The sequence below is a fragment of the Choristoneura fumiferana genome, chromosome 19, assembly GCF_025370935.1.
Source record: "Choristoneura fumiferana chromosome 19, NRCan_CFum_1, whole genome shotgun sequence".
NCBI lineage: Eukaryota > Metazoa > Arthropoda > Insecta > Lepidoptera > Tortricidae > Choristoneura > Choristoneura fumiferana.
This window is the reverse complement of record NC_133490.1, coordinates 4,127,246-4,154,206: the sequence shown is the minus strand read 5'-3', so window position 1 is coordinate 4,154,206 and position 26,961 is coordinate 4,127,246. Positions and strand designations below refer to the sequence as shown.

The 26,961-nt window shown below is 38.1% G+C and overlaps 2 protein-coding genes and 1 non-coding gene across 5 annotated transcripts in view; 2 read left to right on the top strand and 1 right to left on the bottom strand.

Moving 5' to 3' along the window:
* Positions 1 to 3,861: 3,861 nt before the first annotated feature.
* On the top strand, positions 3,862 to 3,943 carry TRNAL-AAG (transfer RNA leucine (anticodon AAG)). Its single transcript has one exon. It is a non-coding gene; the product is annotated as a tRNA-Leu (tRNA).
* A 3,555-nt stretch (positions 3,944 to 7,498) lies between these two features.
* LOC141438718 (uncharacterized) lies at positions 7,499 to 14,617 on the top strand. The gene is made up of 8 exons (XM_074102643.1): positions 7,499 to 7,640; positions 8,138 to 8,265; positions 8,982 to 9,092; positions 10,011 to 10,662; positions 12,182 to 12,359; positions 12,693 to 12,884; positions 13,683 to 13,790; positions 14,246 to 14,617. The coding sequence occupies exons 1-8, from the start codon at positions 7,604 to 7,606 to the stop codon at positions 14,499 to 14,501; spliced, it is 1,662 nt and encodes a 553-aa protein (XP_073958744.1). The 5' UTR covers positions 7,499 to 7,603; the 3' UTR covers positions 14,502 to 14,617.
* Positions 14,618 to 18,042: 3,425 nt separating this feature from the next.
* Positions 18,043 to 26,961, bottom strand: part of LOC141438840 (uncharacterized) — a 486,697-nt gene continuing 477,778 nt past the window's right edge. For all 3 annotated transcript variants that reach the window (XM_074102860.1, XM_074102861.1, XM_074102862.1), the window contains 4 exons: positions 24,319 to 24,464; positions 23,988 to 24,088; positions 22,918 to 23,022; positions 18,043 to 22,232 (listed from right to left, as the gene is read on the bottom strand). In XM_074102860.1, coding sequence (XP_073958961.1) covers positions 19,722 to 22,232; positions 22,918 to 23,022; positions 23,988 to 24,088; positions 24,319 to 24,464 — 2,863 coding nt within the window. In that variant the 3' untranslated portion in view covers positions 18,043 to 19,721. The remainder of the gene's footprint in view (positions 22,233 to 22,917; positions 23,023 to 23,987; positions 24,089 to 24,318; positions 24,465 to 26,961) is intronic.

Below are 26,961 nucleotides of genomic sequence, written 5' to 3'. Positions count from 1 at the left end.
TGGCGGGGGCACTGTCGTGCCTCCAGACAAAGAAATCGATGCGGCCAAAGTTAGAAAAATTTGAAATAATACACCGCTTTATCAATTTAACATTAAGGTCGTGGTCGTGTAAGTATTGTCATCATCATCAGCCTGAAGACGTCCAGCGCTGAACAAAGGCCTCAACTTTAGAACGCCACAATGAACGACAACTCTCCACTTGCACCCACCGGTTGCCCGCAACTCTCACGATTCCATCACTCCACCAAGTTGAAGGGCCGGCCAACGCTTCGTCTTCCGGTTCGTGGTCGCCACAATCGTTTATTACATTTTTACAACTTTCGCCGCATCGAGATACTTCTAGTCGACCGTACACTACAAAGGGGGCTCATAGTACCTACCCACGCGGGCCATTGCGGATTGGAACTACACACACATGGAATTGCTTCGCAGGTTTGTGCAGGTTTTTATACGATGTTTTTTCTTCCTTCTTCCGTTAAGCTTGGGTAAATTTCAAACTGTAATTTTGCACATAATTTCGGAAAACTCAGTTTGTGATCGTCGTGGATTTGACCCACGATCCTCTCTGTTGAGAGTCCATAGATCAAACCCTAGGTTACCAGGGTCAAACAAAATTATGCGACAGAAATACGCGACTCACAACTCAAAATAACCTAACCATAAAAAAATCATTTATAATACAGCTTCTTTTGCAGACTGTACTTTTTGTTGGTTGTAAATGCATTGTCACCCAAACTACATTTGCATACCAAATTTCAAGACGATGCTATTAACCGTTGAAGAGTTCCGTCCTGCGAAGACGATTCTGGCTGGACTACCAACATGTCACTACTAGATTATTATATTGTCACGAGATTTACATAAGTATTCCAAATTTCAAGTCAATCTGACTGCTGGAAGTTGGTCAAATTTAACTTGCAAGTTTTGATTACAGACAGACAGACAACGGGACAGGTGAAACTAAATAAAGCTTGAAAGCATTTCGTACAATAGCTACTGCATGACACACATCAGACTTTATTTGCGTCGACTTAAATTACGCTCATCTGGTCCATTATGTTCTATAAATCCGAAGTCATGAAGTTCAATCATAGTCATGTATTTACCATAGTTAGGTTCTAAAGTCCAGCTTAAATTTACTATTGAATTTTATAAGACAGAGGGCAAAAAACTATAATTTGACAAGGCGTTTGTTTATTACTTTACATACTCAGTTTTTCCCGAGGTAACCACGGGTCGGGTTCAGGTTCAAATAGCAAGAAAAACGTGAGTTTAACTTGTAAAAGGTGTGAGCAACTAAAAATAGTATTGTTTTTCTCGTATGTCCTTTGTTCACGTGTTTCGTAGATTACGAAAGAATGTTAAGTATAATTTGAGAAAAATACTTAAGTACTTTTTTTTTAGATTCCGTATCTTCGAAAGGAAAGAACCCGACCGGGGGAGGGTTGGACTCATGCATAAAAAAATTGTGTATATTGTGTATTTTTTTGTGTAGCATACATATTAAACTACTTTATCTATGAATATCCAATTTCAGCAGTGTAGGGCTACTACGAAATTCGAAAATCGAAGTTCGTATCGTACCGTCCCTCTCACTCTCGTATGAAATAATATTAGTGTGTGAGGTACAATATGAACTTCGATTTTCGAATTTCGGAGTAGCCCTACAGGGCTATGCTAACATTGGATATTCATAGATAAAGTAACCTAGTACTTAGTAATTTTTCTGACCTACTGCTTCTAAACGAAATTAAGGTCATTTTTAATTTTAAAAAAATAGGAAATTTTTAATTAAAAAAAGTTTAAAATTTTAAGTTCAATATAAGATCAATGGAAGTTAAAAAATTAAAAAAAAAATTTTCTATCAAAAAATTACTGGTGACTTCTCATTCCTTACTTTTCCGATATTTTTTAAAGGTAAAAAATGCAGTTATTATCTAGGTATTCATTGAGTTCTTAACAACCATACCACACTGGGTTAATAATAGTACAACAAGAGCGTAGCCATTTTACGCGAGACGTTCAAATAGCCACCGAGCCGGTACGGCGAGGGTGGATAGGCACGTCGAAGGGAACTTGAGTTTAATTAATGCTCGAGTTTTACACTGCTTTTCACTTCAACTGAGAGGAAATTAAATAGCAACAATGGAAACAATATTCACTTGCTAGGTACCTTTTTTTTCATGGATTATTATATAATTATACATTTTTAGTTTTATTGATTTATTTTGATTGATTTGATTTTTAGTTTTACATAAAATAAAAAATTATTAAAAAAATATATCGAAACCTTTTTATTTGTGGCTGTTGACACCTGATTACATTCTTGTTGTACAACTATTCGCAGTCTTTAGCTTTAACATATTCGTTGACATAAGTTTGTTTGGCTTCATTTAATAATGGTGAAACAGCTGTCATAAAATTTTGAATACAGTAAATCCCCTAAGTTCCCAAATACTTAATTTTATTCTACCCTCACACTGATGATATCACTACCGCCAGGGAAGACCCTCGGTTTTCCTCAATGGAACATGACCAGAATATGAAAATTGTGAAAAATAAGTACAATCATCTAACAATAGGACTAAAATGGCGACGTGATTTTCCTGCTTCACTGGCAATCATAGTTATTACTTGTTTTCATACGAGTTTATGGTGTCTATTGTTGTTTTGTCGTAAAACTATTTGAAAGGATTGTAAATTTTATTCATAAAATCACACATAGCCATGGTGGTACATACTTGGTAAAAAGTAAACACGCAAAACGGATAAATCCCACTAATACCTATTATCTCATCCCAAGTCTGTTTGTTTGTTTGTTACTTCATCACGTCTAAACCACTAAACCGATTTAGATGAAATTCGGTATACAGATAGTTTGAGTCCCGGAGATAGACACATAGGATAGTTTTTATCCCGGAAAATGACATATGTAGTTCTCGCGGGATAAGTGATAAACGAATTATGCACGGACGGAAGTTTCATGTTGAAAACATTTCTTTAAACCTGCGCCAAAAAGGGCCTTGGCTTCTTGCCGTTTTGTCCTTGCACCTTTATTAAAAAAACAATTCCAAACTAAAGCAAAGCTCTAAGCCGGCGTAAGATTAGTTGCACTAACTAAACCGAGCTTACGGGCTTTCCCGAGCTTGTAGCTTTCTATATTTAGCCGACCGTGACCTGAAGCGGTCGATGAGCATGAGGCTATTGGCTTTTCCCATCGGGAGGTTCGAGTCCCGACAGGAGCGTAAGTAAGGGGTATGGACTCCAACGGTTTTTTATGCGGTTTTCACGGGTCCATATCGACTCGCAGAATGTAATGTTTGACAGACTGTATCGTTTGCCATAAGTACCTAACTCTTTTTCTCCGAATCCAATATTTTTCAGAATCGTTGTAAGTACATACCTAAAACAAACCTAACCTATAGTTTTCTATAGGATGACCATTTAAAAAATTCAGAAAAATTTACGGTTTCAGTGGAGAATAATTATGACAAACAATAATTCGGGCAAACATTACTATGACTAGCGAAAAGTATGCGAACTTTGGCGTTTCCGATCTGTTTTATTTACCTAGACCTTTTCATAATTATTTTCGCTATAAATTCTTTGGCAAATGCATTGGATGCAAACATGACGTTTAGTAGCACAAAGGTTTTGCTCTGGTATGTGATTCAGTTCATCAGTGGACCCTTAGGTAGTTTTAGTTCCGATGGCACAATTTGGCTAAATAAAATCATTAAAAAATGTGTGTAATGAATGAAACCAAACAACCGTTTACTAACTCACTTCACTAATCAAATCATAGTCACGCATAAAATCACTGTTGGGATGTGAAACGAAATTTCACATTCTATCACAAGTGGTAGCGTGGCCGAGCGGTCTAAGGCGCTGGTTTAAGGCACCAGTCTCTTCGGAGGCGTGGGTTCGAATCCCACCGCTGCCAATGCTTTTTGTTTTTTATTTCTTGGTTTTCGTAATAATTGTTTAATTAAAATTAAATAATTTACTAAATGTGCAACACTAAAATTCCGACACTGATAAGTTGTTCACTTGATATTTTTATTTCACGTAACCTAACCTAATTAACCCAATAATTATAAGGATAAATATATGTTGGCAGCTATAGTAATATCACATGGTCATTGCATTATGCGATAACGAAATATTTTTTTATCAATTTGTTTAGTATCCATGCTAGGATCAAGTATAAATTTAAAAATAATCTAGAAAATAAAAAATGCAATCTATACAGTAGATACATTGCAACATCTAGAAGAAAATCTACACACGACATTCAGTATGCACTGTGTTCTAAAAAAGCACATTTTCGTGACCCATTCCACAGTAACATAAAAAACACTACTTCTACACGTTCTATTCACATTTCTCCGAATACGCACTCACCATTACATGGTCGTAATTTAAAATCGTCCACACCGGTTGGTAACTGACGTCAGACTGGCTGTCTGTCTACGAATATTTCGAACATGCACATTCGATTTTTGAAAACAGCTGAGACCAGCCTAACTTGACCTCTATTAACCCTACGCGCTTCAAATTACGATCGAAGCCGCACTAACGCCGGGGTCTAGCTAAAATGGCCAATATGTCAGAGGTCACTGCCGTGCCGCACTGCAAATGAAATTTTACACCACGATATTTCGTTAGATTATGAAATCTAAAACCGAAAACCTTTTTAATTTATTTTAAAACAAGTCCTTGGCGTGTAAAACCTGCTAGTATTCGCTAAAACTGAATTATTTACGCCATGTTTGGTTGCAAACAAGACTACGCATGCGCTAAGTATAAGGCCAGGGGTGAAATGAAAACAATTCGAGGAAATGGCGGCTTTGAAGTAGACTTTTAGGTTATATTGAGAGTAAATCTTGAGATTTGTTTGTCTTTTTCTTAACAAATAAAAGTATAACTCTTGACCTAGATGCGCATCGTTGCACTGGCACGTCTCAAATAATTGCGTAAATTGAAATGAAAGGTACGCAGCGAAGGTTCAATGCAATGCGAACACCATGGAGTTCTAAATTTAAATTAGCCGCTTAAAATGCGCGGCAAACCAATTAATTCTTTAAAAATTGTTTCGAAGTGTTGCCATGTTTTATATTTAGGTACTTACACAGTTTTTAAGTGATTTGATTTATAGCCGATTAACATAATTATTACATAATTCATCATCATCCCAGCCTATATATACGTCCCACTGCAGGGCACAGGCCTCCTCTCGGAATTAGAGGGCTTGGGCAGTAATTCCCACGCGGTGGGATTGAGAACTTCACAAACACCGTTGAATTGCTTCGCAGGTTTGTTGTGCAGGTTTTCTTTCACCGTAAAACTCGCGGTAAATTTCAAATGTAATCCCGCACATGAATTTCGAAAACTCAGAGGTGCGAGCCGGGGTTTGAACCGACGATCTCTGCTTGAGAGGCCATAGGTCATACCACTCGGCCACCACGGCTCGATAATAATAATAGTAATAATTATAATATTACATAATTATAATTTTAAAAATACTTAAAGTAGATACCTAGCCCTAAATCCCTGTCCGCACTGCGAATGTTTCACCACGCGATATTGTTTTATTATGCGTATATTTTATATGCGTATATTATTTATAAATTCATGAAATCCGTACCGCATTCGCATTTCATTTGCATCAAATTGCAGATTTTTTCTGAGCGAATTTTTTATTTACCGCTACGTGCGGACCATTACAGAATTTCAATAGGGCTATCGCGAATGAATTCGCCGCTAGAGGCGCTAGTGTAGCGTGAGGTCTCCGAAATGTCAAATCTCATAGTTTTGGGTGAGCTACGCGGGTTTATTTAGAATTAGAATAATTTTGTGAATATTTTGCAATATCTGTAATTAATTATGGCAAATATGCGTTCCGGAGCAATGAATGTCTGTGTTTTGAGACAGTTTTGTCTTTCGGAAACCTTTGTCCTCCCTTTTTTCCGAACAAAACGGGGACTATGCAACACTGTGGCATGCTCGATATTTATATGGTACGGTTTGAAGGTGTATTAAATATGATTTTAATCTAAACTTTGTTTCCACGCCCGTAATAACAGACTTTCAAAACCATACTTAAAAACCTCACGCAACAGTGCGCCATCTAGTGAGACAAAAAACGATAGCCCTCATTGCGAGAAAAAAACCGTGCAGTGAAAATTCGCAGCGCGGACGGGGCTTAATTAAACCATAATAATATGTGCAATTGTGCAGTGCACCGTAGTCTTATATTATAACAAATGAAGAGGGGCTTAAATAAAAGTTCAAAAATGGAATATACCTAGGCACTTAGTAGATTCTATTGATTCTATTTAGTTAATCACGTCTTATATTTTTTTATAGCAAAAATAAGCACAGTATACAATATTGTGCCACGCCATGCCACCCTACTCTTAACTCTGCTTTGGTTAAGCAATCTAAAATGCATTCTTTTGGCTTTGCCGTTGTCAAGTAAAAGATTTTTAGCAATTTTTTTTTCAGGTTGATAAGTAACCTAAGCGTAGTAAGCGTGTACATAATACTAATATTGCAAGTTAAATAAAAGCTTGTAAAAAGCAATGGCACTTTCGGATGTAAGGATGAGTACACTAATCGAAAAATCTAATCGAAGTTGGTACTATCTTCTATTTTAATATCATTGAATATAAATACCCAAGCCATGTAATGAGGTTATTTCATCATTAAAATATTTATAGATACCTGTTATTGTATATACCTACTGTAAACATTGTTTTCTATTCCGATTAAATAAAAACTTCCTTGTTTTTGATTTTTGTTGATTGCATTTCTTGTGGCAACTTGATGCAAATATCAAGTGGTTAATTTGATATTCAACTAACAAAATTGTATATCTAAAAAACAAAATAAGGATTGCAATAAAAATAATATTGTAAAAACCTGTAAAGCATGAAGCGTTCACTGCGCTAATGCGCTTATGCCTTATGCCATCTAGCGACTAGTAGTTTAACTACGGCTGGTAGAAATTTTCTAATTTGGATGGCAGTTCCACAAAACAAAGTCTCTGTGAAGTAAATTTCTTATGGTTTATAAAAAATGTCTTCATACTTTTATTCTACTGTTAAATAGGTAATTACTTTATTTCCATTTAATTATATGAAATATTTTTTGTTATTTTATATCAATAACGAAACGCGCTTGTCAACTTTGGCAGCTGGCTATTTTGACGTTCTACCCTATCACGTTCACGTTCCATTCTTTCTACTTTTTTACCTTGCCTTGCCTTGCAACATCCATCTGCTATTTCTATCATAACTATAGTTTTAAAATATGCTACTGTAAAAAAACAATCATTATAGTAAAAATCCTAGGCATAAAATGATAAAATCTAAGTAATTGAAGACGTATACTAAAATTTCGTAGATAAAAATATTATTTTGAATGAAACTTCGAACAACTGACAAAACGTCAAGTCAACGTAGGAATAGCATGACTTTGACAATTGAACTTTTCATACAACGGCTGCAATTTTTTCGAACATTATTGATGGACAAACCAGAACCAGAACAAACCCAGTTTTTCTTTATGTATATCACATGGACTACTACTTGACTGCAAAATGGACATAAAAAAACCACAAACCTTCCAAAAAGCCCGTAAGTGATGCTTCAAAGTTCTCTAATAATAGCTAAAATTCTTTTTGAATATTTCGTCAACTTATACAAATTTCAATGCCAATTGCGGAACAGTCCACAAAAAATTTTTTTCAAAACAGTATGTACGGAAATATCTATTTTATTAAGATGAATCTGAAGAATCCTAAGATGTCTTAACTATTATTCCTAAGCAGTAGACTTAATCACATGATACTAGCACTGTACCTCCTGCTGCGTTGCCAGCCCTGTCGGCTTATATTATATTTAAGTACGTTAATGTATGTTACTGTTTATATGCCGAATAAATATTTTCGTTCTTTCTGTCTTTCTTACAACTCCGGTCTATATTATGTCTCACTGCTAAGATCATACTTTTCAAATTTAGATACCAAGCTGTAGTTGCCACGGGGATCCATTGCAAATTAGGATCTTGACACACGCCATTGAACTGCTTCACTGGTGCATATATGTTTTTCAAAAACATAATTCTTCAACAGGTTTCACGAAGCTGTCTCTGAAGAAAAATAAGCCAAGAAAAGATGAAGAAATAAAGAAACTCAATTGCAGTTCTGACATTATTATTCTAGATGACTCATTTGAAAAGCTAAAATTAGAATTCCCACATGTAAGGAAAATTCATATTAATATTAGAAATGTTATACACTTTTTAGTAGAATGTAACCACAATAAAAGATATCAGGAGGAAATACCAAGGACCAAGATATGGACCAAGTAGAATTGTGCAATGATTGAGTAAATATGCTGCTGATATTTATTTATTTAGCTATTGGCATGCAATATGACCGTTAACACAATAGCATTACATTAGATACTTAAAATTAATTATGTACTAACTAAAAAATTACTAGTGACATGCAATATGATGCGATAAAAATTTTCAATTTCATCAGACACTTTTCAGACCTTGTTGATCCATAATACTTAATGCTAGTTACAAAAGATAAGCTTTGTTAGTACAATGTAAAGCACCATTCCTGGAAGACACACTATTTACCAGCCTAGAACACAGAACACCAGAGACATGGAAATACTAACCTGATTTTTCATGTACACACCGATTGAAACTCAAGTCAGTTTAACACGAGTTTGTATTTGGCGTTTATTATATGTTGGTATTATTCGGACCGGTAAATAGTGTCACGCACTGCGGTGTCCCAGCAGTCCACAAATGTTAGGGTTAAAAGTGTTGCAAAAACAGTTTTTAATAAACAAAAGTTTCTGTGAATGGTATATAATATTTCATGTCCTTCCAAATCTTGCTTTTATCTTCCATAACAGCACCTCTTCATATGACTTTATGACCATTTTTAATTATTTCAGATTAAATCAACGCCCAAAGTGTATTCGCCAATCATTATAAATGACTCTACCGAGTTTGAAGACTCACCTTCACTGATACAGACACAGAAGCAACCAAGTACAAACGGAAATGTATTTTTTTTTTTTTAATCTAGTATTTTAACGAGGCTTTAGTACACCAAATGTGACTATGTCAGCCTCATGGGGAGCCTCAGTTATATACACCACACTACAAATTTTTCGCTCTCCGTTGCACTGAAGCCACGTCTCTGGATGCAAAGGCCTGTCTAATGAACCTGTAAATCAGCATCGCTTCCTCTGAAAGTGGTTGACTCAAAATTACATTTACACCTCCATTGAACAAGCCCATACCATCCAAATACCTGTCTCTGATGTCCTTATTCTGATCACATTCCAAAAGAAATTGAAGTGAATTAGGTCTTCAGTCTTATTACAACCTATACGCAAAGGTGATTGCACAACTCTCATCAAATTCAAAAAACTGTTTAGTGGAATGTGACCAGACTGCACACGAAAAGCCCACACGAGAAGATTGGGGAGGCTGGAATTATCAAACCAGGGTTCTTTGAAGATTTTACTCTCTATGGTGCTGTACCAAATGCCCTTAGTCGTGGATACAATATTGAACATTTCCTGCCATTTTGCAAAACACTTCTCCCTGGCTAATTGCATTAGCTCAGCACCATAAGGTTTATCCAAGAGACACGAAATGTATGTTAAAATTCATTACAATAAATAAATCCACATCCCCGTCATGATCATCATCATCATCTCGGCTTGGAAAGAACATGATCTCGGGCCGTGTTTTTCTTTTCACGCGGGCATTTCTTTGCAGTTGTTGTGTATTGTCTACTTGTCATAGTTGTTGTTGTTGTGTACGTCATAGGTGACCGAAGAGCTGACAGCTTCATTGGAAAAAGAACTGACTTAGCTATTTAAAGAGGGAATGCTGCCAGCTTCATTGGTTACTTGCCTAAAAGGACTGCTTTAAATAATTTGTTCTAGTTTAAATAAAATCAATATTTTCAGGTTTCTTTCAACTGTTCCAACGAATCTCCTCTTCGAGATAATGCCAATTTAAGACCCAGTATTGGGGGATGGTCGCCAGCGCAGCACATTTTGTGCGCCACACCGAGAGTCGAACCCACGCCTACAACGCCCAAAGACGTAGCCAACGAGTCACTAGAGAAATGCTCGATTAGAAAGATCCAGCATTCCCAAAAGAAACTTCTGGATGACATTTACGGCGAAGTCTGGAAATCTATACCGACGTTATTTAAAACTGTTTCACGTAACCAAGATGATTTATATGGTGTATCTAAAAAGCTTGATTTCGATGATGATGATAGTGACAAAGAAAATGTTAGGGTACGGTTAAAAGAGAATAAGAAACTTTATCTAACGGGATCGGAAAGGAAATTGTTGAAACAAACTGAAGGAGAAAAGAGTTCTAAGAAGAAATTATTTACCGAGAAGATAATTAGTACGCCACAACCGCCTAAGCAGACAGTTAAGAGAAATGTTAATTCAACGACAAAGAAAAAGTTACCCAAGGGTAAATCGGTGACGGAGTTGGTCAAACATTTGGAAGACGATGTTGACAGTTTGGTGAAACAGGTCAAGAATGTGACTGTCACGCCTGATAATTGCAAGCGGTTGAGCTTCATGGGCTCTCTAGCTGGTAAGCTTATAAGTACATTATACTACTTTTGAAGTGCCTAAGTGTAGAGTTTAACTTTGGAAACCACTTTAATTGGCGAAATAAGCGTATATTCCTTTTTTTTCCCTCTGATATTTTAATGAGGCTTTAGCACACCAAATGTGACTATGTCAGCCTCATGGGGAGCCTCAGATATATACACCACACTTTAGACAGATATTACACTCTCCCTTGCACTGAAACCACGTCTCTGGATGCAAAGGCCCGTCCAATGAATCCGTAAATTCGCGGATATAATCGTATATTCGAATCAATGTTAAGAAACACAAAGTCTTAGTAAATCACCTACACCTTTACTCGCGCACATCTTCAGTCTTTGTCTGTATTGCATATTTAATCTTTAGAATTGTTGGCAAAATAATGCCCATTACTGCATGACCATTTAATCGAGTCTTGAACCTCTGAACTGTGGTTTCATCCAAATGCGTTCAAAAACTCGCTCTGCCTATAAAGGACCAAAAAAAAACAAAAGAAAACAGCACCAGCAAAAAAAAGCTGCATAAAAGGTCCTGAAAATTTATTAACATTAGTTTTGAGGTCCTTTTCTGCACTAAGCACATAAAGAAAAAGTTACTGTACTAATTTCAAAATGTGCTGAATCGATTTTTGGGCTTTTTTACTTTCAGAATTCGATAATCCAGGGTTCTCCGTACTCAGAATCACGAGCACTATTGATTTTGACGAAGAAAGAAAACATCCCCAATTTTCCATAAAAAATTTATGTGTCCATTTCGTAAGAAAAAAAAGTCACAAAACTGTCAAAAAAATTAGGTACAATTTTTTTTTCGTTTAAATCAATAGTACTCGTGATTCTGAGTAAGGAGAATCCAGAATTACCTAATTCTGAAAAAAAAGTTATGTTGCGTCATTTAAAGTAAAAATGTCCTTTTTATCAAATATTATTTTTTATCAAACACATACATAGTGACGAAACTCGTTTTCACGCAAAAAACCGCATCAAAATCGCTCAATCCATCTGAGATCTACAATGCCAGAGACAGACATAGTCTCTTTTTGCATCAGGGGTTAAAAACAGGCATGTAAACATGTCTTCAACCAGTGCGTCCTACCAGTTTTAAACTACGGAGCCGAAACGTGGACCTTGACTGCGGGGCTAATCCACAAATTCAAGGTCGCTCAGCGAGCTATAAAGAGAGCAATGCTAGGGATTTCTTTGAACGACAAAGAACGAAAGTCACCGACGTTGCTCAAAGAATTAGTTCGCTGAAGTGGCGTTGGGCTGGCCACGTCTGTCGCAGGACCGATGAACGGTGGAGCAGACGAGTCCTCGAATGGAGACCACGGACGGGAAAACGTAGTGTAGGGCGTCCTGAGGCACGGTGGACCTTGAGAGAGTCGCTGGCAGCGGATGGATGCAAGCGGCTGAAGACAGTGTTGTGGCGTGCCATGGAAGAGGCCGATGTCCAGCAGTGGACTGCTGTAGGCTGATGATGATGATGTAAGCATGTTTGTATTCCAGACAACGTCCCCAGCTGGCGGTGCCACCCCGAAGCGTTCCAATACCGCGACGGCTACAAGCAGCTCCGCTCGCAACTCACGCGGCGGCTGTATGAGGAGTTCAACCGGGTCGTGTTTGACGGCGCGCTCGACGATGACCTGCCCATCACTTGGGACACCAAGCTCAGGAGTACCGCTGGGTAAGGCTCATCATCTCAACACACCCCATAACCTAAACGCGCTAGCATAAGCTCTTGGCCGTAGATCTCACACAGGTCCAATGCGGATGTGGCACTTCACATACACTATTGAACTACTTCGCAGGATAAACAGGTTTGTTCATGATGTCTTCCACGATGGTAAACTTTAAATTCAATGGGTAAACAAAATAAAATGCGTAAAATAAAATTAAGTGTTTTTCCATTAGCCAACAGGTTAGACCTTTTTTTAAAATTATTTCATGCGATGCCGGGGCGGGGCGCTAGTCAGTAATAAACCTGTTTTTATGTAACCTGTTTTTTTTTTCATTCCAGCACAACAACGAACCGACTGGTGAAAACGTCCCGCGGCGACCGCCTGCGCACGTCGGCCATCAAATTATCCTGCAAAGTGCTGGATACGCCGATGCGCGTGCGCGACACACTCATACACGAGCTCTGTCACGCGGCCACGTGGCTGCTCGACGCGGAACTCCGTGCCGGCCACGGCCCGCTCTGGAAGAAGTGGTGAGCTGAACCATCCACTTTAGGGTTCCGTACTTCAAAAGGAGAAATCCCTTATAGGTTCACTTTGTTGTCCATCCGTCCGTATGTCTGTCTGTCAAGACCCTTTGTCCCGGGAACGCGTGGAGGTATCGAGTTGAAATTAAAACCATATACTTAGGTCTACAGTCCCTTAAATCTGGGAAAAATCAAACTTCTAAGTCAAAGCAATTAACAGATGCAGTCATTAAAAAATGTCTTTCCATACAAATTGCTTTAACCGAAAAAAATATAGGGTACTTGCGGCTGTCCTTGAAACTTGAAATTTGGTATGAAGGTATCTTTTATAGCCCAATCTGTAAGAAAAATCATCTATGTCTGACTGTCTATGTCAATAAACCATCTAAAATGTTACCCCACACTGCATACATTTTGCTTAGGCGAGGGGCTCTGCTAACACTGAATACCTATAAATTTGTAAGGAACTCTCGGTGCGCGAGTCCGACTCGCACGTACGTGGCCTTTTTTCATAATATTGAATACTTAACTAAGGGACTATACTTACACAGATCAAATTACACGCAAAATACGAATATAATTACTTAGTTAGCTACCTACAAAGAGTTACAGTTAGTTTTAAGGGGACAATCTTCACTAACTACTTACCCAACTTTTAGTATCTACCTAAAGGTGTGAAAGAAGTGCTATATGCAAGATTCTTTATTTCTTACCAAGTAAACACCTTTGATGGAAAACAATTATCGCTAAGAAGAATCGTCCAGCCAATATGACCGACCCCTCGTTTACCCTCTTCCTTTTCAGGGCATCCAGAGCCTTGCAGGCGATTCCAGAACTTGGCGAGATCTCTCGCTGCCACAATTTGGAAATACACTTCAAATACACGTACAAGTGTACAAAATGTGGATACAGGTATGTTATATAGGGAGGATTTTAGTCTTACAGCTGGTAGTATGGTGAACGGTAGTGTTGCTCTCAGGACGAACTAGCTGTGGTTGAGTTCGAAACGTGTCAGTATAGTGTGGTGGGTGATAGTGATAGCTGGCTTTGTGTGATTTGTGTGTGTTCTTGGGCTAATCAATTTTTACAAGCTTTTCTTTAATTTGCCCTGTTTATTTATGTTTGGGTCAAATCTTGGAAGCTAAATTTGACCCATTTCCACATTTTCACTTGAAATTTGGCATACTTATGTAAATCTGGTGACCATAAAATAATCCTGATAGACCGGCCAGGATCGTCTCCTCAGAACGGAACTCCTCAACAGTTAATGGCATCGACTTGAAATTTGGTATGGAAATTGAACTTGGATGACAATGCAAGTACAGTCAGTAAACAAGCTTGTATTAAAAAGTATTTCTCTGTTCTAGCATCCAGCGCCACTCAAAATCCATAGACGTGACAAAGAAATGCTGCGGCTACTGTCGCGGCACGTTCGAGGTGATCGTCAACAAGAAAAACAAAGATGGCGTCGTAGTCTCCACCCCCGCCCGCAAGGGGGGTCCGAACGAATTCGCGCTGTTTGTCAAAGAGAACTACAGTAGTGCCAAAGACGGTAAGACGCACGCGCAAGTCATGAAGTTGCTAGGGGAACAGTTTTCAGCTAAGAAGAAACCGAAGGATTGAGCGGCGAGACATGGTGTGGTAGTATAATTTTAGGGTCAATGAACTTTTAAATGGCGTTGCTATGGCAATGTCTCCTGTGTCACTCAGGGTATAGGGTACCCATCAAAATTCGACAACCGAAGAGCTTATGAAGCTTGAGGGACATATAATATATACCACTCCTAACCTTGTAAGGCCCGACGTCCTAAACTTAAGACATACGTCAAAACTCACTAATTGAAACTATGTTTCAAATTCTATTGATTAAAATTTGACGTGAGTCTTACGAGTCTATCAACTAAAAATAATACTCCATTTTGATTTCTAGACTTCATTAATTTTTTGGAAGGTTTAAATGAAAATGGTGGATTATTTCTCTCGATGTATGTAGGAGTGTGATGTATGAAAAACACGAATACATATTTTATATTTGAGCATGTATTTATTTATACAAGATGTTTATTCGTTGTATCAATTAGTAATAGCTTTGCTTAGTTTGAGATTAGGTCATTATTGATGTCAGTCATCCTATGATTTGTTTATTTCAAAGTTAGGAGTTGTGACAGTTTATTCCTTAGTGGCTTATCTCCTAAACACAAGTTTTTCTAATCAACTGTGTCCACTGTGTAACTGTATGGTGTCTCCTGTGTCACGGGACAGAATAACGACACTTAAAAGTTGATTGACCCGGTTTAATAAGTTTTTTTCCACGCATGGGGGTAGATTTAAAATCAGTGCTCAATTCGAATTGTCGCCCAAATTTTGTTTTGGACTGGTCCGAATAATATAAGCGGTTTTATACTGATTTACTCGCATTTATTTCAACACAGATTATAAACAAAATCAATGATATTTTTGTTAATATGGGTTCAACAGTCATGAAAAATATTGTTATTTTATGAATAAAAATAGGCCAACGGACCTATATTGGAGTAGATGACGCGTGTATAGTGAAATTGAGAACGCCGAGGATACATCCGCATGTTGTTGGCTATCTGTGGATTTTTTCCGCTTCTATTAATTGTAACCCCCGCTTGGCATCAATAGAGATTTTTCTATCAAACTCGAAGATTTTATTTCCTGCTTGGCGGCAAAAAGATCTACTAAGTGTAGGAATTCGAGAACACAGTAATTTCGCCATATATGCCAAAGTTGTTTATGGTTAAAGCTAAAGCACGTATCACAAAATCATGAAGAACTAGGGTTCGGTTCCTAACCGCAAATGTACTTTTCTGATTATTTTTTTCTAATGTCTAGTTTCGATATACTGTAGAAAAAATAATAACGAATTTGACAAGAACTAGAAGTTCACGACTGCAAGATTGGACGATTTGCGTCATCTACTTATGTAGATATAGATCCATGATAAGGTTTTGTTCGGAGCATGTCATCAAGTAGTGTATTGTGTATAATTTTGTATGAATTTAAATGTTTTTATAAATGGAATTCACTTCGATGTAAATAAAAATAACATATTATATGTTTATGTGTAAAATATTGAATATTCAATACGCAAGTGTAATTGTAAATAACTATATCTCATTATTTTTAGAGATATTTTAAACTTTCATACAGGTAAGTATACATTAGTTTGTTTAATATATTTTATTATAGAACAACGCTCTGGAAGACTGGTTTTGAAATTTGTACATAATTTGACTTAGTACTGGGTACTGTTTTTATTTTGACTAACTAAATGTTGTTATTGTAATTATGATTCGGACTTTATTTATTTTGCGCTCTATTTATATATTTTCAACGAAGGTATGAATCCAATACATAAGGCGGTAGGCTATCTGGATCATATGAAATCAGAAATCTTTCTTTCTACTAAAGTTGTATTGAAACGTACCTCCAGCTACGTACAGTTGCGAACAGGGATTATTATGCCACTTACCACTATTCGTAATTTGGCTGTGTAATTTTATTTAAATTCGGGTTTTGTTCCGCGTACCTTGATTTTAGAGAAGCTCGATATTTCGGCACAGTTGTATGCGCCATGATCACGAGACGACTGGACCCGAAATTAAATAATAAAATTAGTAATGACCGCGATAGTCTAAAACAGTATTTTTCAATCTGTGGATCGCAACCCCCCGGGGGGTCTTAAGGGGGTCGCAGTACGAGTAGCTTTAAAATACTCTCACCGTTATTGAGTATGATTGTTCAATGTTTCATTATCAACATGAGAACTGGAAGTGGAGGTAAGCAGGGGGTCGATAAATATTTTAATACAAAACAATCCCGGTTCGCGATCGTACAGTCACCAGCATCAATATCTGACACGACAAGCGTGCATAAAATATCTGATACGACACTATTTCGAGGGCCGGAAGGACGTGTCAGATATTTTTGCACGCTCCGCTGTGGCAGATATTGCTGGTGACTGTACAAAGCCACAAAACTGTTTCTGAAATATCTGCGCCAAACTATTTGCCCTTTCTTAATTTTGATTATTAGTGAGGACTAGTTCCTATAAATAAGGGATTCTAAATCATGAAAACCAATGAAATGCAATCCTTTTTGAACCACAGTCTCTACAATAACTCATTTTTAGAGCGGTAACTTGGTTACAGTGTGAGGTTGAATAAAGTTCAACCTCACACTTTTAGACATACGATACGCCCCTTGCTTGATATTTTAGTTATTATTGTTAGTTGTTTTTTCTAATATATTTTCGAGTCATTATAAGTCGAGTCTTATTAGCGCTTCCACAGAATTTAAATTCCGTCTATACTCATCGATGATTAAAGCTTTTGTACTCACAGCCAGAGGCCGTATTGTCTATCGCCTGACGTTCGCGATCTCATGCACTCTCTTTCTACCCTCGTTTTATGCCGTGTGACAGAAAGAAGTGGTGAAAGCAATTGTGATTCCAAATGTGTTGGACAATAAAATTCAAACTTCGTGTCTTGCTGTCCCGCTTATGCTTATATTATGAGTGAGACGGTACTTCGATTTTCCAATTTCGTAGTAGCCTCTCAGGTCGCAAATATAGGCAATTAGAATGAAATTTTGACATGTTTTCTTGTTAAATTTGTAATCTTGTAGAAGGTTTTGTGTAAGTACACATTTGTTATTATGTACGTATAATTAAATAATTACGAATTTAATGTTCCGTTTTATTTTATCATGCCACATCTTTGACTTGTCACTGTTTGTTTATATCAGTATTTTTTGCCACAATCAGCGACGTCAACATTTTAAAAATATGTTAAATTAAAAAAACATATTTACGAAATAAGAATATATTGAAGGCACTTTTTGCGGAAGATAGACCAGCGCTTCTTAACCTTAGGTCGCGGGTGGTTTTGGGTTGCAGATATTCTCTAACCACTGCTTAAGGCTGCGTTTCCACCAGAGACGTGAGAAGATCTGTTGCGAGGAATTTGTTTTTCATGAACCAATAGAAACTCATCATATACCTATCCTCGCACAGCACAGCTCTAGTGTTATTAGTTTAAAAAAGTAGTGTGTCCAAATGTCTATGATTGGTGCCGTCACCCTATTCCTTTTATGTAGGAGCCACACAGCACAGTGGTAAAAAAATAAAACAAGCAAATGCAATACCGTTTTTATTTATTATACATAGTAATATGTCAGTTGTCATTTTGTTAAATGATAAAGTACAGTCTTGGAAATATTAAAAAAAATTATATAAATTTACAACAAATCGAACGCCATCGTTCCATTCATATATTGGGTACTTTATAGTATCCCGTAGTATGTACACAGGCTTATAATTATGAAATAATAAAATTAAAAATGTGGCAATTATGGTGTGTGACACTCGCGTCCACCATACTTATTTAAGATCTATATACATAGGAATTATTTTATATGAGCACTGTTTAATTATCGCCACGAAATTTTCCCTCAAACGGATACCACAAAACGCTGGTAATTTTTTGATTATAAATATTCTTTAGTATTTGTCTAATTTTTACAATTATTTTTAATTTTACCTATCTATTTATAGTGCCAACATTCAGTAATGTAATATTTCAAGTTAATTGTATAATATTTATGTTCAACATACATTCATTTTGCAGATAACAAATCTACAGTTATATAATTCTGTGTTCATGTAACTCCTTATTTTATATATCTGGTATTTCTAAAACAATTGATTATAACAAAATGGCAGCGTATCGTTCTGGTACCTGTCTTCAGTGCTGACTAGGCAAATATTCTAAGGGAGTATTTCGCAAAATATTTTCTTTTCTATTTTGACGTGTGTTATTTTGTATGTCTAAGTAGGTATACGAAAATTCTAAATGTGGTAACACTTTATAGGACATTCAAATTTGTTGGTGCTACAATAGATATTTATTAGACACAAATTAATCATATTTGGGATTATTCTGAACAACATAATTAGTGGACGAAACTTATATTTTCTTCTTAGGATTTATTCGAGATTAATTCACAAATGGACTGAAAATTATGGACACGATATTAATTCTAAGCCGGTGGTTGTTCACGGCCCAACATAAACAATATGTGTACTACATCGTGCTATGTTGGTCGGTGACCTATTTAATGGGCCTCCACACTCCCGCCCGAAGCAGCGTGACCAAATAAATTACGCAGTCATCTCCGTTTTCCCACCACTACGCGCGGGAGTCTACAAACCCATTACAATTACCTATGGACAGATTTGTTTGAAACAAAAGTTTATAACGATATCACATACAGTTAAAAATTGTCGTTAACTTACTAACTAATTGGGTATTTTACAGATACCACTATCGGCACTAAATCTATATCAAATGGCAATTGGGTTATCGGTACTTCAATGCAGAAAACCGCAGTAAGTCGAATCAAAGGACTGATAGCGTCCAAAGATAAAATTACAACCGGATCATTAACCTTAAGTCAACTGTAGTATGATAACATACCTTGCGAGGTACACACGAACAACAACAAGTCTTGTTAGGAGTTACAAATGTTCAGTTTTGAAGCAACATTTTAATAAAAACTGCATTACAAAATGATATCTCGCCTTCGCAGGTTCGAAAGCTCTCTTACAAAAGGGTTAGAGGCCGTAAACTTAAAAAAGCGTATGTACAAGAGGCCGTTACTGATACTTAAATGATACCGCATTAAACCTAAATCATTTACAATTTACATGATTCCGGCGAGTCGAAACTCGAGGCCCAGCTCAAAAACGTAAGAGCTCAAAATCAGCCTTTTTCAGAAGCTAAGATTCTCTGCCGCACGCGACAGGGTGATGGTGAATCAGGTTTGCGAAGGCCCGTCTTCTAGCGGCCGGAATCTTACGAAACCATCCTGAGCGACCAGCATACTGCTGCCATCAGGCGCTGCCGGATTGATCTCATCCTGGGGTTGGGAGTACGATGCTTCGTAGCTACAATTCCTTGGTGCTGGTTGAGGAACTCCTCCTAATGCACAAGGGTAGCTTCTCTCGTTAGGGTCTTCTGAAAACCCGTATAAGTCTGTAGATTTTGGTCTGTCAGGAAACCCGTTATTTTTACCCCGTTTCTGACTGCCGCTGGAATTTGCAGCTGAAGTAGAAGGGGAGTTGCGCCGTTGCGAACTTCTTTGGCAAGCATCTCCGTAGCTCCTATTTGGGTTCAGGGTCTGTATGCCAGAAGCGTGATATGACGCGTTTTCTGTATTGTAGTTGCCATATTCGTCAGGCATATGGGGCTGGTGGTAGTGATGTCCTAAGGAAGCATCGTAACCCATCGTCATGCAGTTCTGAACGTTCTTGTTCTTCGCTCTGTGCTTTTTCCGGGGGTTGCTGTTCGTTCTAGAGGAAACCCTGTCATAGGACATGTGTTTGAAGTTGTGGGAACTCCTGTTGGAACTACCGTTGTAGTTCTGGTTTTTAATGTCACGGATGAAGTCGCTGTTGCTGCCGTATTGTATGACGTTATATTCGTGGTCTAAGGGGTCGTCGCCTTGAAGGGACTGAATAGCTGGATCGCAGTTGGAGTAATGGTCGTCGGAAGCGGATTCTATGCCGTTGTAGCCGGCCATGTTGGGATGATGTTTGATCAAATGATTGGTCACACCTTGACTGGACGTTGCATTACTGGATTCCGTGGAACTGCTATGGCCAGCGTTGGCTATGGAGCTGTGACCAGAGTAGTTTTCGGTTCCAGAGTTGTTATCGCAAGCGCCCGCAAGGGTATTCAGCTGGAACCTCGGGTGCTCCATCGGAGGCACTCCGCAGCACTGGTCAGGCATGTTGGGATGATGGCCGGCAGATTCGTATATGGGCTTTCCCGTTCTTAAAGTATACGTGTGTAGGTTCGTATTAGTATTGCAGATAGCGGGGTAGTCTGATTCGAATTGCTCGTTGCTGGACCCCGCTGTGCAAGGGAACAAACCTAAGCCGGATATCTTTTGCCCGTCAGCCTTCTCGTGCTGCAGAGACGCTACGATGCCGACCTTGAGGCTGATCACCCAAGAAATGAGAGCTACTATGCAGATCTCGATTAAACGCAACGAGAATTGGTAGCCCCATTGTAACCAGTTGAGCTTGGTCATATTGACTTGACTTATACCGAATATACCGTAAATTTGCAGCGTGGCCATCAGTACGAACAGCAACGCCGTAGCTAAATTTATATGGATCGCCTGATAAAGATTCTGAAAGCCGTGAATGTACGTGTGACTCTTCTTCTGAAGTATCGACTTAAGCATTTTATATACATATAGATAGCACAGACCTAGAGTCAAGCATGCCATGATAAATATTATTTGACAAGTTAGACCTAATACCCTTTTTTCGACCCCCTGCGAGGTCCTATAAATTGTATTACTATTCTCAAAGATATGCAACATCAGACACGAGAGGAGGTGGAGACCACCGCCAATAATGATCGTTCTGGAACGGAACAGGAAGGAACAGCAGGTGTTTTTGAAATTGATGCTGTTAGTCAGCAAGAACAATATGGTGCAAGCGAACGCTATGCTCAGAAATATTTCTGGGACGTGGAGCAATATCTCACTGATAAATACTGGCAATGAATTATTGATGTTATACGGGTCGTAGCACATGTAGAATATCCTCATGAGACACACGAATACTAGAATCAGATGGAGGATGATGAAGTAGTACTGGGTGAAGAGATGCGTGAACTTATTGTAACAAATGATCTTAAATATAGAGAATACGGCTAGTATCGTAAAAATAACTGTTGCTAGGTAAATGTGCACGTTCCAGGCGAAAGGCCACGTCGCGCCTGGTCGCTGCACAGGACCCTTGGAGTCCTGCTTAAGTATTTTCTTATCTGAATTGACATTAGCTAGATTATGGTATCTTTCTGTAGACATTTCGGGGTCTCTGAGATCGAAATGCACTGTCGTCGCCGGCGTGAACTCATCATTCCTACTATCATTTCTTTCTTTGTTAGTAGAATATTGTAGGTTTCTTCTAGTATTCGTTTCTCCGTTCTGGTCGACTATTAGAGGTCTATCTAGATTGTTCATTTCTGGATCGAGTACTGCTAAGACTGATCCTTCAGTTGAACTATCTCTGCTAGCATCACTGAGCGTGACTCCTTGTTCTTTCGTGATGTAGACATCACTCTTAGACGTTTTCTCTGTGTGCTGCGGCTTTGCTGTGACAGTTCTCAATAGAACATCAGGGATGTCTTCCTTCCTCCCATTGGATCCCGAGAGGATACGAGAGATGGTAGGGATGTTCAGGGAGTTTGGCACAAAGTCTGTGAAGTTGGCCTGGTCCGAGTGCTTTACATCTCCGTCTAGCTCCTCAGGCTGAAAAGAAAAGAAGATGGTTCAGTATTAACAGTTTGTAATATTTAAAAGGAAGATTATTGTTGTCAGCTACTTAACTGTTCGCAAAGGGTAAAGGCGAGTTAACTTATTTATTCGAAATTCAGTACTGCACGTAAGTTGCGATTGACTTGATATTTAATCTACTATAAATTTGATAAGAGCTGTTTATTTACTTTATTGTCAAGTCATGTATATTACTAAGTTGACATTGATATCTATGGATTTAAATCTGAAATAAATATTATTATTATTATTATTATAAAAGCCAGTCCATGTCCATTGTAAATGTACACAATAATAATCTATTAATAATAATAACTAAAAATCTACATGCTGCCAAAATACGGTATGAAACAAATTATAGAATTACTTGATATTTTCAAAGACCATAATAATATATTTATTATTCTATGTTACATAAATTTAATAATCATTAATTGTGATGTGACCGTCAGACAGAAAGTTTTTATTTTCGGATGTCTTTGCCTATTAATAATACCCATTATTCAAAGTACTTAAAGTCTGACTTATGGCTTCAGTCAAAGACCTGGGAAACCTAACAAATCATCCGTAATATTAATTCCAATAGGTAAATGAACGACTAAGGTTCTCTTCTATGGCTTCAGCGTGGTAACTCAGCGATTAGTATCAAAGTAATGTGTACCTTATGGCTAGGGGTATTGAGGGGCTTTTTCTTCGGCGGCTCGAATCCGGCCGGCGGCTGCGGTGGCGCGGGCGGAGGCGCCGGAACTTGAGGTGACGATGTCTCCTAAAAAAAAAAAGGTTTTGGTAAACATGTAGTTTTTAGGGTTTTCTTGCCAAAATGGCAAAAACGGAACCCTTTTCACCGCATAGCAATCCGTCTGTCCGTCTGCGGCTTAGCTCAGAGCTATGCTTTTGCTTAGCAATAATTAATAGAAAGTTGTAATTTTGCATAGATGGATGTAGCAATTCTGCCGACCAAGTGGTAAAATTTTAAAGTACCTCCCACAGACGTAGGGAATGCAAGGATCCTATCCTGGGCGTGTCCGACGCGCTCTTGGCCGGTTTTTTAATACAAGCATTTTTTTATTCTACTGGATGGCAAACGAGCAAGTGGGTCTCCTGATGGTACAGATCACCACCGCCCATAAACATCTGCAACACCAGGGGTATTGCAGATGCGTTGCCAACCTAGAGGCCTAAGATGGGATACCTCAAGTGCCAGTAATTTCACCGGCTGTCTTACTCTCCACGCCGAAACACAACAGTGCAAGCACTGCTGCTTCACGGCAGGATTAGCGAGCAAGATGGTGGTAGCAATTCGGGTTCTACCACCTGCAAAACCACCTTTGTTGACTGTTTTTGGATTGTCAACCAAAATACACATCTGTACCAAGTTTCAAGTCGATGCCATAACTATTAAGGAGTTCCCTCCTGCGGAGACGATACAGGCCGATATTGTCACCGGACTTACGTAAGTAAGTGTGCAATACGAATAATTAATTAATTTATTTATTAGTTAATCATGTAAGACTAGAGAAGAGAATGGTTAAAACTTCTCAAAATTGATGTAATGACAAGTCTGGACTGAACTGACCGAACATACAAGGATGCCTATTCTGGAGGGCAACCACGAAATTCAAAAATCGAAGTTCGTATCCGTCTCTCTCACTTTCGTACTAAGTAACATTAGCGCAAACGGGACGGCCTGTATATGGCCTGATCGAGAATTTTACTTTTAGTGGAGCTTACCTGTCCTGGGGGCCTGATGGGTATCCGCTCGTGTCCTGGCCCAAGCGAGGGTGGCGGGATAGGCCTCCGGTTAAGGTAGTTGTTCCCGTCTGTGTTTGTGCCTGGAATCGAAAGGAAATTTTATAAGACAACGAACAGAAATGTAGCTGTGATACAAACTAAAAATCATCAGTGTTTCGTTTCACCGAATATTTTTTTGTTCGAATTCGACTTGGTCGAATGACCGTTTGGTAGATATTTTTCTTTAAATTGAACTTGACAATATATATATATATATTTACATAGGATATTTAAAAGAGGTAAAGTTAGGTTATCTTAGGCATCGTCTTACCTCTAAGTGTAGGCTTGTCAGCAAACGGGTTCCTGTACTCAGGGGGCAGCGGGGGGGTGAAGAAGGCGCGGTTGGGGGGCGCGTATGACGGCACCGCGCCGTCCCCCACCCGCGCCAAAACCGCCGCGCCGTAGTTTTGAGGCGGCCTGTGGATAAAAAGTAAGTTATTTACTGATGTAGAAGGTACAATTGAAGTAAAAATTTACGTAAAAATAACCAAAATATAAATACAATTCGCCTAATTCCCGGCGGAAGAATGCCAATAATGAGGGCTGCTTGCATTTCCGCGCTGGGAGAAAAATATAACAAACATCTGCCTAATCCGACAAGAGTCCGACAAGAAACTCAACGAGGTACTTAATTATACAGTTTAGTTGATTAATTAATTATTTTAAGTGCTCTAAATGTATAAGTAATATATCCTTCTGAAATAGGCCTTTTCACAAAAATCACATATTTCATCAGTGCATCTTCGTTGATACGTAAGATTAGTGTAGCTCTTCCATTTTTCATTCCTCAAATCTTCTTTCTCCAATCACAAATTTACGTAGACCAAACCGCAGACGAGAAGTGCCTATGAAATAACTCTGTCACAATCGTCATATACTAGTAATTCCGACGCGAGATTGTCTTGCGGTAACATTAGAGCCGACCGCAGTATAGCACTTGCGGCGAACGATGTTGCAATGTTGATCTATATCATCTTCATCAGGGTAGAGAAAGGCTTTTTCACATTTATCATAATTTTTATTCGCTGATCTGTTTAGAAAGGTAGCAGATGGCAGATGGCAAGTTCACTATAAATCTCCGGTACCTATTGCCAAGAGTGGCAATTAGTTTATATAGTCTTTGTTTCTCTTATTTTTGTTACTAGCATGGTAATAAATAGTATATTTTTTATCGAAGGACTAAAATAAGCCCTCGGATAAATAGACACTAAACTAACCACCTCGGGTATATATTGACTTTTAGTCTCGAGGTGAAAGCTCTATTTTTCACTTCGATTGCGAGAAAAAGTCGTTAATCGTTTATGATTTACGCTCTACAACAATTTCAAAGTTTTCGCGGTAAGTATTTTTTTCCAACCAGACACACACACAAACACAGTCCATACACAAACTGGAATAAATAGAATGGCGCCACATTCTATGCGGAAAAAGCATAGAACTAAGAACATTTTCGTCATGAAAATGGTCCACACACAATCTTATTTTATGCGAAAAACTAAGCAAGTACTGGCTGTTTGAGTTTATCTAAGTCACTCGAAGTAAATTAAAAAAATATATATATATTTATTCCCTAGGGACTAAAGTACACACTTTGCTCCCGCCTCGTAAGGCTATATTGACCTACTTTTAGAGCATGAGAAGTGAAAAAGTTTTATTTTATATCTGTTTTAGTGCAACTCCAAGGTTCAGAAATGTTATTTTATTACCCAAAGGGCCGGTCATGCATTCGTAATTAGACTTATTGAATGGGAGTCCATGGGTAGTTGTTGTCTTCCATCAGATAGGTATGTTATCTGGTCGTTTGCTTCATTTAATAATACTACAAACTACAAACATGCAAATCAGTTTTTAGTTACAAACATAGGTACCAAGCGTTATTATAAATACAGTGTTTACTGCTACAGAATTCTTCTACCTATCAGAACATGAACGACTGAGCTTTGATCTCTTGGGCTAAAACTCGAAAACAGGATTCCCAAATCCCCTCAATAAATCGTCATCATCAGCATCATCATCAGCCTATAGCAGTCCAATGCTGGATATAGGCCTGACCAAAAATGAACTCGCTTAAAGAGGGCGTTTAGGTATTATATCAGATAGATATAATTATACAGGTAAGGTCCGGTTAAGACGACTAAGAAACCTCAATAGTTACAAATAAACACATCGTTTAAAATAACCCAGGCACGCATATAATCTACAATTCAAATCCTATATTCCGAAACCATTTGCATTGTCAACTGCACACACAATATGCATTCCGCATGCAAAATTCTAAGTCAGGATTTTTCTGAATATATCTACGCCTATTGCTAAAGGCAATGACCTAACAACCAGTATAAAAAGACCCGCGAACGCAAACTAATTCCAAAACCACAGAGGTCTTCGCAAAGAACGTCCAGTTTTGTTTGAGCTCTCTGTTGCACCGTTTTATATAAGCTGAGGGGTCTCGCAACGGTCATATGGAGATGTCAAAAATTGGCATACTGCCCACTCTCTGTGCCATTCAGGTTTATTTTAGATATGTACAGAGCATTTTAATGAACGGATACAAAAAGACGTTATTCTAGTACGCTTGTGACTTGAGACAAGATGGTGTTGTGTTCATTTCAAAATAGCATGCCGAAAGCATGACAAAGTAAACTTTCACGCTTTGCAATAAGAGTGAATTCATCACGACAATATACAGTGGATTAATATGTTATTTATGACTATAATAGTTGCGGATAATTTATCATAGGGGGTATAAACGCATTTAAATTGTATATTTACAGTTAATCATCTTTGCATATTGTTGTCTAAAGTTAAACAAACGCAGTCGGACTTCAGTTTAGTACCGCTACTCAACAAGAGATGGCGCTAACTGTTCACAATGAACAAGACGCGACTCGTTTAAATAAAACAATCGTCATTA

What these genes read in the sequence shown, in the direction of transcription:
- LOC141438718 (XM_074102643.1), top strand. Translation starts at nt 7,604, where the DNA reads ATGGACATAAAAAAACCACAAACCTTCCAAAAAGCCC. An exon ending in AACCAAGTACAAACGGAAAT is followed by an intron (nt 9,093 to 10,010) that starts GTATTTTTTTTT and finishes CAATATTTTCAG; the next exon opens with GTTTCTTTCAACTGTTCCAA. An exon ending in AAGCTCAGGAGTACCGCTGG is followed by an intron (nt 12,360 to 12,692) that starts GTAAGGCTCATC and finishes TTTTCATTCCAG; the next exon opens with CACAACAACGAACCGACTGG.